We start from the raw sequence: 12,072 nt of genomic DNA, 5'->3' as shown, positions 1-12,072 counted from the left end.
CACCTACCGGTACCATCAAGACTTTTTTTAGGGGGGGAGTTTAATTTTAAATATAAACTGGGGGGAGGGAGTTTGGGGTTCACACACTCCATTGTATTCATAATTCATCAATCTTATAGCAATAATATATAAAATAAAACAATACGACAACATATTTAAGGCACTTAGTATATATATTATTTTTTGCATAAATACGGTCGAGGAGTATTACAACACGAAAACACTCCATCACGATCACAGTAAATTATTTCTAGTTTCTACAGCAGTGGTTCTCAACCGGGGTGAAACATCGTCGAAGGGTGACATTAAATATCCACGAGAAAAGGAAAAAAAAGAGAATTGTTAATTTTAGATTCTGAGCGAAGCTATGAATGTATTGATTTTACAATGATGTGTTTTTTTATATTTATTTATTTTTTTTTTTTGTGTGTGTCATCACGGTTTCTTGCACTAAAAGTGCTTCGATTTTTTTCTACAATAACTTTTCTAGTCGGAAAGTGAATTTAGTTGGTGCATTAAGGAAGTCAACATTTCTCACAAATGTATTGAATCAACTCCTATAGCTAAGAATTGAATATTTAAAACAAGGTTCCACTCAGGCAGTTTTTTCTGTAACTAAAAAAAATCAAATTTGGACAACATTACATATTAACACAAAGTATAACATTTGGCTACCTTCTAATAATAAGTAATAACAATATGAAATATTCTTGACTGACATACCGTCTCCGCTTAGAATCATTTTTCATATGCAATGATATATTATCCATCCATTACAACGATCATCTAGACACCTAGAAAACTTTCTGTACAGCAGAACGACATCCACTTACCCGCTTTTTTTAATTTGTCATTTTAAAGTGTTCATTGAACTCTAAATTCAAATAAAATGTATGATGATTATTTTACTGCATACTGTATTTTTTTTTAAATAAAATGAACAATTTAGATTGTTTTATATATTTATAATATAGTGACAAAGTGTAGGATTCTAGTGCCTAAGAGTGATATGAAACAATAAGATTAAGAACCACTGCTCTACAGTAAAAAGCAAGTAGTTACTGCAAAGTTTATACTTAATTTAATACACGTATCTGCTAAAATAGTGCTCATCTTGTTAATTTTTTCTACCTTTTAAAATTTAAACAAATTTGACAGAATACTGACTAGTGACTGGGTATCAGCCATAAATAAATAAAATACACATTTTGTCATAGTTGCAAAATCACTATTTATATAACAAATAAAAATGACCAGTTACATTTTAAGTATTAAATTTAAATGGTACACAATTATAATAATCTTCAACCGGATTGTACTACAGTTTAACGGACCACTAAATTATGTTATCCTACTATTGATTTAATTAAATAATGTGTTGAGTGCATAGGCGCAAATCGCAGGGGTGCTAAGGGTGCTTAGCACCCTGAATTTTAATGCTAGCACCCCGAATCCCGTGATTATAACTTATAGTACTACTACCTTATATATAATATATATTATTATATATAATAATAATATAATATTTCCATAATACCTACCTAATTAAATTTATTAAAAATTCAAAAACAGATTTATTTAATTATTTGTATTAATAAATTAATAATATAATATATCAAGTTTACGTTTACATCTGGATATATTAAACTGCTATGACAAATAAAATATAAATATATTATAATATAATATCATAATAACCGGGAAATAATTTTTAAACATATTGAACATTTACAACATATGTATTAAGTACATTTATATAATAAAATGGTTCTATGTTAAAGGATTTGTTTTCAATAAACAAGGAGTGTTTAAAGTCGGAAATTACAGTTGCTAGAAACTGTGCGATTCAACTTAGTGACAAATTTGGGTTAAAAGAGTTAAAACAGGTAATCAGTGAAACTGTTTATCCAAATCTAAGTTACTTCAAGTTGCCTTAGTTTTACTGATTTCATCTGCTTCGTGTGAAAGGAGCTTTTCAGTTATGCGAAGAATAAAATCTTGGACACGTACTACAATGGGTCAGGAAAGACTATCGGACTTATCAGTTATTCATATTGAAAGGGATATAGTCATTGATAATGAGATTATTTTAAATAAGTATGCTGAAAATAAGCGTACATTATTATTACATTTGTAATAAATAAAATAAATTTGTTTTGCAGCATAAAATGTTTAGATGTATTTGTGTGATTACTGATTTGTATTTTGTTAATATTATATATGGTGTGGTACTGTTGGGGTGTGTGAGGGTCTGTTTCCTCCAAAAAATTTTTGGTACTTAAGCCCCCCTGATATTTTTATGTGATTTGCACCTATGGTTGAGTGATTGCAGGTTGTTCATGCAACCCCAGGCTTAAAGTACAAACAAACTAAGCGAAATCCATGATGTTTTATTTTAAAATAATATTCCTGTTAATTTTTAAATACTTTAAATTATTTTTGAATACTTCTGTATTGAACTATAATTTACTTGTTGACATTACTAAAATATTCTTTTGAAAGTTTTGGATCTGGTTTAATAGTTGGACCATTTGGTTTCCAGTTCATTGGACAAACTAAATCACAAAATCATATTTAAATAATATTAATAATAATAATGATAAATTATAATTTAAAACTGCTTTTTACCTTCTCCGTGTTTGTCGACAAATTGAAAAGCTTGAACAAGCCTTAAAACTTCATCTACACTACGTCCTACTGGCAGATCATTAATAGTAATTTGTCTTATTATTCCCTGAAATTACATGGTCAAATTGAAACATATTTCATATGGAATAAAAATATTTAATATTTACTTTAGGGTCAATAATAAAAAGGCCACGGAGTGGTATGCCATCAGGTTCAATAAGAACATCATAGGCTTTGGCAATTTCCTTTTTATAATCTGACAATAGTGGATAACACAGACCACCCAAACCGCCATGCTATAATTATTCATTAAACAAATGAATAGGTAAATATGAATAAAATAATTTTATTATAACACAAACTAACCTTTCGAGGGGTGTTTACAAATGCTAAATGCGAAAAATGTGAGTCACACGAACATCCAACTATATTTACACCAATTTTTTTAAATTCATCAATGTGATCACTAAATGACACTAATTCAGTTGGACAAACGAATGTACTAGAATAAAATGCTTAAAATAATTACTTTATTCTTGATTCATTATAATAAATGTAGCTTACAAATCCAAGGGGTAGAAAAATAAAACCAAGTATTTTCCTGCAAAATCTGATAATTTGATATCTTTTATCTGTCCATCAATAATTGCTTTACCTTCAAATTGAGGTGCTGGTTCTTGTACCTTAACATTAGATACCGGAGATGTAGCTAAGAAACAACAAATATAATTCATTCAAATAATTAATTAGATAAAATGTTTATGTATAAACTTAAATAATAATAATAAAAACTTTTTAAATTAAAGTCAACTCTCAAGATATAATTATTAAAATCAAGCCACTAATAAATAAATACCATAATACCAATCTTGGAAATACTGATTCATATTTTATAAGAAAATTAATCCATATGCACATCAACGAATCAACCTTTACATTATTTGGTCTATTACTATTTAATAACATAACCTAAGAAATCTATCATATTTCTAACACAAATCTACAATGCAATGCTCAGACTATCCTATTTCCCTATTCTCTGGAAATACTCTACCATAATTCTTATATTAAAACCTAAAAAACCTCCAGACTCTCCAACTTTGTATAGACCAATCAGTCTTATTGTAATACTTTCTAAGGTATTCGAAAAGCTGCTGTTAAAACATATTTTACCTATTGTTGACACTTAACTATAAACTAAAATGAAAATGTTAATGTGTTAATTTTTCAATTCACATTTTAAATAACTGTGACACCTAAACATTTTTTTTATATATATTTAAGGACATAAAGCATTTTTTTAGGGTATTTTTATTACTTTTTTAGGTTATCAACAGCCTATCTCTCAAAATTATCTTTTATTAACCTAATTTATTTACAATTTCACCACATCATAAGCTAAAAGTACTGCAACTATGTAACTGTTGAGCAATATTTTTTAATATAAGTAACAAAAGCTAAAATAGAAAATATTTATATCAGTGAGACTGAAAAAAATTAGATTACATTGTACTTCACTCATACTTACAAAATGATCGTGTAACTGAATTAGTAATTGCAATTTGTTTAAGCTTTGGAATGTTCTGGACGTTTTGCTGTGCGAGGCGAATCTAAAATAAAAAAATAATTGGAACAAATCAACAGGTTAATGTCTATCTGACTTCTAATACTACAAATGATATCTAACATTTTTTTTTAATCTGACTGCATTCAGTCTAAAAAGAAAATCTAACTAAAAACTGTTAGCATAGATGTGTCATGCCATTTAGGCAATGGTCAGATCTGCAAATTTTATTTAACTACCTATAACCTAATTTCAGAAAATGAACTTCTCATAAAATAATTACCAGCCACATTTGAGAATTATTCTAATTTCTAAACACGCTTATGAATGTTCAACTAAAGTAAGAAGCTGGTAACTCTAGAAAAGTAACATACACTGCCTTGATCCTAAATATCTCAAATTTAAAATATGAAACTTTCTAAACAATTTCAAAATGTATGGTTTTTATTGGGATTCAGATGACCTATTGATGATTTACATTAAACCCAAAATACTGAAACTCATAATTAAAAAACGAATGAAATCTTTTTGGATTGCCAAATGACTTAGATCGAATAGTACACAGCGACATAATATCATCATATTATTACGTATCAGAGAAAATAATTGACTTCAAGCAGTATCCAAAACTTCCTTTGAACTACAATAATTATCGTATTAGGTAACACAACAATGGTGCTTAGAAAGTAGGTAGATTTTAAAATTAAAAACTTTTTCTTACTGTTGAAACTGTAGATACAAATTTTCTAAACATGATGTCCAATATAATAGTAGATTATCAACCGCGGATACGACGTCACTTTAGGCTCCTAAGTTTAGGAAGATGATTTATGGAAACCGAAAACTGAAAATTTAAACTTGTGACTAAAGGTATATTATTCAAGTTATGTAACAAAATGAAACACGAACCCAATGAAATGACCAAATGTAAATATAATATTTCAGTATTATAAGTGGTGTTGTAACTATAGTGATTCACACAGAGACAATAAAACCGATAAAATAATAATATACATACAGAGGCCTGAGGTAATTAATCTTTTTTTCTGGGGGTAATGTATATTCTATATTAATATTAGGAAAACTTATAAGATTTTTTATCAAATCTAAAATGTTATCAACCGGTTGATATGGGTGTGTTATTTTAAAAATATTCGATTTAACTTTTGTATTTAAATTTTTAATCGATCTAGAGATACATTAATTTGTATTTTGTTGATCTAAATGCTATTATTATAATATCTCAAATATTTCTTCTCTCTGTAAAATTCTGTTACAGGTTTATTTTAAACTTTTTTAGCCCTAGGCACTGAGAAATTGTATCGTTTCGCCTAATGGTCGTTACCGTCCCGTCAAGGTCATAAACTCGTAACCACATATAAATAGACATTAGATACCCAATTGGTAGTCAACACTTTCCAAATACTTATTATAATAATTTATGTTGTTCTGGTCACAACTATAAGGCATAAATCAAAATCATCATCCATTTTAATGTTAAATTTTTGTACTTCCTGCATTGTATAGTATTCACAACACTTAATGAGCCCCTCCAAATGAAATGAGCATTCTTCGATGAATTCTTTCGACAATTTAAGTTTTGAACTAATTAATATTAAAAATCTGTCTTCATATTATTTTTTACCTAATACAAAACATCAGGGCTATACATTTCTTTATTTGCTGTTTAATAGATATACTATTACTTATAATGAATTGTATATTTGTATATTATATAAACATCTTATACATCAGTACCTTTAACTAGGAAAGGGGGATTGAGCCTCCTTATAGGTATTATTCCCCTTTATACCTCTTGGCTACATTTCAAGTATTCGCATAAAAAAAAATGGGTTTAATATGTAAAATTGTAAAGTAACTAATAAGTCGGTAATAGTCAATATATTTATGTCTATGATATATTAATATTTTGAAAGTCAAAAAGCAATTTCAACTTATTAAACCAGATATACAATAGGAAATCTATTTAAATATGTGTGAAATATTACTAATAGTCTAGCCACTATACCTAAAATATCAACTACATGCAAAGTGATATTTTTATTGTATGAGGAGAATAAAAATTTATATCAGTTCAACAATGATCCAAAACAGATTTATAGATTTTTTTTGTGATCTGGCCATAATAAACATTGAAAAAGATTCTTCTAATAAGATGATCGATAATGAAATTTTAGGAATATTTGAATGTAAATACAGATATTAGACATCTTGACTCAATGGTTTATTTAAAATTTTGATTTCATAGAACACCCTGCGACTACTAAACTCTATACACACTTTTAATGGTGGATATGGAGAGATTTCTTCTTTCCTCCAATAACTTATTTTGAATTTTGGTTTTTGAGAACTCTAGACTCTTGTAACTATTAAATCTTAGTTACACCCATGACTTTATATTATAAAACACGAACCATTTACTAAGGAATAATAAAGGTGTACTAATTGAGGTTTTTAATTATCTATTTTATTACTTTCGTAGTTTATGTTTGAATTAAAATATCTATAACATTGTGGTTGATAAAATGATAAATAATAATTTCTCAATATGTCACAATGTTAAAAGTGTTAAGAATCATACTAGAATAATATTGTTACTTGACAATACTTTAAATTTAAATTTATGAAGAAAATAAACATAGATAAATTTCCAATACACTCTTCAATACATTAAAATTAATTCTGTTGTATAATAATTATAATACATAATACAATATAAACATAATTCTTAACTAAAAATAAAAATTGATAAAAATATTATATTCTTGTAGACTGGTATATTGACGGTACTAAACATTATTATCTCTGTAACATAAATATCAACAGTTAAAATTGAATACAAAAATAGAAATACAATGCATTGATTTTAAACAATGTATTCAAAATTTAATTCTTCATAAATATTAAAAATGGTTAGTAATAAAATACCCAATAATATTTAAGTCCATGATAGGGATATGCTTTTACAGTTCTGCACATGGAATAAGAAAAATAACTAAATAAATCAAGAAAGATTTTACTTGCTATTTACCTAAGTATTTGACTAAATAAATATAAAATGACGTATTATTTTATATTATGAGTATAGACTAAAGATAACAATGTATACTGTATAAGCATATCTTTCTTCCATATTATAAGCTATATTATCCTTAGTACAAAATGTGTAATAATTAGATAACTACCTTTTCGAATTTTGATTTCAATACATCAAAATTCTCAAAAAAATTATCCGCTAAATAATTTACAGTAAAAAAGTGGGGTTCCCATTTGAAAAAAAAAGTTTGTATTGCCACAGGACACTCCTTAAGTGGTACACAAAATCTCAAGAATACGGAAATATGGTGTTTGAGAATATTTTAAGATTCCAAAAATCAGATTTTGAAAAACTTCATTTTTAAAGAAAAAAGAGGGTGAGTATACTAGTTGGATCCCTGAATTACCAAATTTAGAATTAAGGATATTATTTAGTGAATTTTATAGGTTTTTATTTATATTTTCATTTTAAAGTGAGTTGTGATAACTTTAAAATTAAAATATAGAAAAACTCATGATATTTACTAGATCACATTCTTATTCCTAAATTTAATAATAAGTCTATTCCCTTTAATATTAAACATAACAGAGTTAAATGGATTATTCAGAATGTAAAATTTATTATGGTATATTGGTATTGGTTTGTAAAATAGATAACACATGTGGGTGTAGTGTTCTCTGAGTTGAATCAGACATTGGCCGTTTCAACACAAGTAACATATTAATCTAATATGAATGACATTTAGAGGCGCAACTACGGGGGTACTAGGAGGGGGGCTAAGCAAACATCAATACAATTTAAGCACCTCCATGTTCAATGGCATTGTAATTTCAAACATATAGTTTTAATAATACAATTTTATTTTTGATACTCGTCCAATATGCTATCTACTACACGTTTGATGGTTTTGTATGGTATCTACCGAAAATATTTTATCTACCGTCGACTATATTTGATTTTGATCTCTTCGTAAATACTTCGACTAGTGTTACCTTTATTTGAAATACCCAATACCAAACAAGTTCTATGATATCGTACAAATTTAAACCAATGTTAGTTGTTTCACCTCCCATTTTCATATATTTACATAAAAAGGTTATTGTTTTTGCGTATGGAGTAAAATGTTTAGAACCCTTTTTTTGTACATTGATTATAAATTGTTTTCAAAATATTACCATCCGAATCACGTTTACGACTATTTTTCAGAACTTAACTCACCACCACAAATTGTTTGGCTTTTAATATTTGTACATATTTGGTCAATTAGAAATAAACCTCGTATGTTTAAAAAATGTTTGCACATCTCTTTATTTTAAATTATGTGTCGATGTAAATAACTCAAAGTTGGCAAACTCATAATACATAATACGTAATATGATACGACTCACAAACACACACTAAACAGGTATAATATAAAGGTACTAACCTACCTAACTTAATAAATTACGGTATATAACATATTGGACAAGTACCTTATTTTTTTACTTATCTTGCATTCTGATTATATTACATTATTATTGTTTTATTATCTTAAATTACAAATATAGCTTTGCGATTTATAATTGTAGCACTCCCAAGATTTAGACTAGTGCCACCCACTGATGACATTGGTCAAATAATCTCAAATTTGTCAAAATGTGATAGGTAAAAGCATTATTGTATCAAACCACAAACATATTAATGATTAAAAACAAATAATAAAGTATTCAAATTACTTGTTTAACATTGAATTCAAAATGCTTTTTGACATAGCGTAGCGGGATTCATTTTCATTACTGAATTTAATCCATTGCTGTCGTATACAAACCCATCTTTTTCTGTGCTCATTAAGTAATTCGCTGACAGTAGGAACTTCTTTAATATTCTAAAAAGTAAAATAATTTAATTTAAAAATTAGTATGTTTAGATAAATACAAACTTTACAAAGTTTTAAGGAACATATAAGTATATATCATTGATTTTGGTAATTTAAAAGATTTAAAAAATACACATTATGAGGCACAAGTTTTGCTATAAAATGTTTATGGTTAATATCATAAGTCAATATCAATAAATAATATATAATAACAAAAACAAAAGAAAATACAAATTACAATAGATTACTTACATTTTTAATATCCATTTTGGTTACTACGTCCTTTGGTAAATTTATAGGTATTCTGCGAATTACATCAGTTTCATCTTCAGATCTACTTTTAGGAGGTGGTAACTTATAGACATAATCTTCGATTGTGGATGATTCACTATCAACTTTAAGCGAACGTTCCAGATTTTCAGATTTTTTACTTTTTACTTGTCTAAAGTTTAAAAATAATGTTTTTAATAATATAACTTTGAAAATTGAGCACATTTGTTTTCACCTTGCTGATAATGGGTCATTTTTTATCCAAGCTCGGCATATAGAGTACATTGCTGAATTATTGGTAAAAGAAGCTAAATCTATGCTACGATCTCGTAATTTTAATACCAATGAATCTTTAACTTCTTGCTTGGATTCACTTAACTTTATTCGCTTATTTGTATCATTTTCTTCTCTAAAAATGGAAGGAAATTGTTATTTTATACCCCTATCTCATATAAGAATAACATCAGATGGCTAGTCCAGTTGCAGGAAAACATAAATTTGTGTAGCCATTAAATGTTCAAACCAAAAAAATGTATACTCACACAATTAATACATCGTTATCAGTCACATCATCGGCTTTTTTTTGCTCCTTCTTTGTAATAACATCAAGAGCTTCATTTAAACTGTTGCGAGCCTTTTCTAAATGATTACCTCCTAAATTATTGATAGGTTATAATTTAATATAATTTAATAACTCAATTTTAATTTTTATAATTACTTATAATTCTTGGTTCTTTCATTGGTGAATCAACAACCTGTGTCGAAGATTTTAGTACACTTTTCCTTTTTTTTACCATGTTTATTTCACTAGTTAACCCTTGTCTATAATGAATAAAATATGATATATTATTTTAAAGCTGGAATTGGGTTACAAACCTGCACAATCTATATTTTTTTTGAATAATAACTTTTTATCAAGGCCATATCTGGATTTTTTTCAAGCACAGGGGATAATAAATATGTAGATGCATACTGTAATTTACTGAACATAGTTATGACATTTGGTTAAATATTTGACAAAAATTAGATTTATTATAACTTTAATAAATGTTGCAGACATTTTGCCCCTGTGCTAGGGCTTCAAACTGATTGAAATAATTTCAGTTTCAATTTTTATACGTTTTAAATTTTTTTTAATTGCATTTAAAAGCGAAGACTTTAAATTATAATTAAACAATTTTACAAGACTTAAATACTTGATTTGAATATTAGATTTTTGAATTTTTTATACGAATATGAGAATTGTTTTACTAGGAGTGATTTTATAATTTAATTCTACAAATTACAATCTTTGAGGAACCTAGAACAAAAATATTTCAACAGTTTAAAATTAAAAAAAATTAAATTATCATAACGATCTCCAATTTTCTCCAGTTTCATTGATTTTTTTGTTTTTGGTTTAGGTTTATTAACGGCTTATACTGGTTTTGAAACCAATACCAAGTTCTGTCATGTGCAACCCTTTTCCTCAGATACGGCTTTCTCTTTTAGTATATATTTAATAAATCATAAATAGCATAATACTTCATTTTTTAGATCTTAATATAATTTTTTTTTTTTCACACTTATCTCTCTATACAAGGAAAGCAAAATTATCAAAAGATATAAGCATAAATAAACGTTATTTATTTATTAATTAATATTACATTCAGAATAATGAAAACATGAATTTAAATTATTTAATAATGCAATTTTAATAATTATTATAATTATAAAAATGTTATCAAAATCAGGAAATTATGAAAAATTACTTGTGTAACTGAAACAAAAAATGTATTATGTACAATGTATTAATATTCAATGTTCTGTTTAGTTAGGTATAAAATATGTTTCCCACGCATAAATTTTAAACTGACAGTAAAATATAAATTTGGTTATAAAAACCAAGATCACAATTTTCTGTTAGTCCATAGTTGGACTATATGCATATTATTAATAGAATTTAACTGGTAAAAAATACAATAACAATTTTCATTTCATTAATATCCAAGATTAAGTGAATATGATTAATGTCATTAGCTCAGGGGAATAATTGTTTTCATTTCTCTATAGTCTATTTAGTTAGTATATCGAAGAGCTTACTGGAAAGACAAATTACTAATAGGCTTTTTATAAAATACTTAAATAATTATAAATTATATTACTTTAAACTACTTATTAAAGTTACCAACTTGTTTAGTTGTTGCACTTAAAACAGTTAAACTATAAAGAACATTTTTTTACTGTTCGAATAAATAAAAATATACCTTAATATTAAAAAATAATGAAGTTGGAAGTTACATGATTGTTTTCAAAATACTTATTTAAAGTTGGACACTGCCAAGTGTTAAAACAATAAAATCGGCAAATGGTATTAGAAAAAAGCAGTTAGAGCTTTGTCTCAAAGAGGCTAAATGTTTTATGAAAAATTGACGAATTTTCCAAATGGCAAGGGACATACATACAATTTACAATTTATAAACTCATAGAAACATAATATTATTCACACGATTCATTAACATACCTTTATTTTAGTGAAAAATTAAACTTGAGAAAAATACTTACGAGTGGCGAGATGATTTTAATATAATTTTAACTGTAAACACTCTGCAACAATCACAGCAATACTAGTCCAGAATTTACCATTTCAGTTTTTCACATTCTTATTAATTTGTGATTTCATTTCACCAGCAAATATGAAATAATGATTATTTTAAA

The 12,072-nt window shown here is 26.6% G+C and overlaps 2 protein-coding genes across 3 annotated transcripts; both read right to left on the bottom strand.

The window, feature by feature from the left end:
- Nucleotides 1-1,214: 1,214 nt before the first annotated feature.
- Nucleotides 1,215-5,233, bottom strand: LOC111038336 (peroxiredoxin-like). 2 transcript variants are annotated; one of them, XM_022321380.1, is made up of 8 exons: nucleotides 5,102-5,233; nucleotides 4,914-5,036; nucleotides 4,157-4,238; nucleotides 3,193-3,337; nucleotides 2,995-3,130; nucleotides 2,796-2,924; nucleotides 2,629-2,734; nucleotides 1,215-2,555 (listed from the first exon to the last, which is right to left on the bottom strand). In XM_022321380.1, exons 2-8 carry the CDS (start codon nucleotides 4,944-4,946, stop codon nucleotides 2,467-2,469), a joined length of 720 nt encoding a protein of 239 aa, XP_022177072.1. In that variant the 5' UTR covers nucleotides 4,947-5,036; nucleotides 5,102-5,233; the 3' UTR covers nucleotides 1,215-2,466. The 2 variants fall into 2 exon arrangements, with proteins under 2 accessions (XP_022177072.1, XP_022177073.1); XM_022321381.1 differs by having other exon boundaries at nucleotides 4,914-5,228.
- An 8-nt stretch (nucleotides 5,234-5,241) lies between these two features.
- LOC111038337 (protein lin-37 homolog) lies at nucleotides 5,242-12,068 on the bottom strand. Its single transcript, XM_022321382.1, has 7 exons — nucleotides 11,920-12,068; nucleotides 10,094-10,197; nucleotides 9,918-10,029; nucleotides 9,611-9,784; nucleotides 9,358-9,547; nucleotides 8,966-9,114; nucleotides 5,242-7,018 (listed from the first exon to the last, which is right to left on the bottom strand). Exons 2-7 carry the CDS (start codon nucleotides 10,170-10,172, stop codon nucleotides 7,003-7,005), a joined length of 720 nt encoding a protein of 239 aa, XP_022177074.1. The 5' UTR covers nucleotides 10,173-10,197; nucleotides 11,920-12,068; the 3' UTR covers nucleotides 5,242-7,002.
- Between the last annotated feature and the right edge of the window lie 4 nt (nucleotides 12,069-12,072).

This window comes from Myzus persicae, unplaced genomic scaffold (assembly GCF_001856785.1).
Source record: "Myzus persicae strain clone G006 unplaced genomic scaffold, MPER_G0061.0, whole genome shotgun sequence".
In the NCBI taxonomy this organism is placed as follows: domain Eukaryota; kingdom Metazoa; phylum Arthropoda; class Insecta; order Hemiptera; family Aphididae; genus Myzus; species Myzus persicae.
This window is presented reverse-complemented; position numbering and strand designations above follow the sequence as displayed.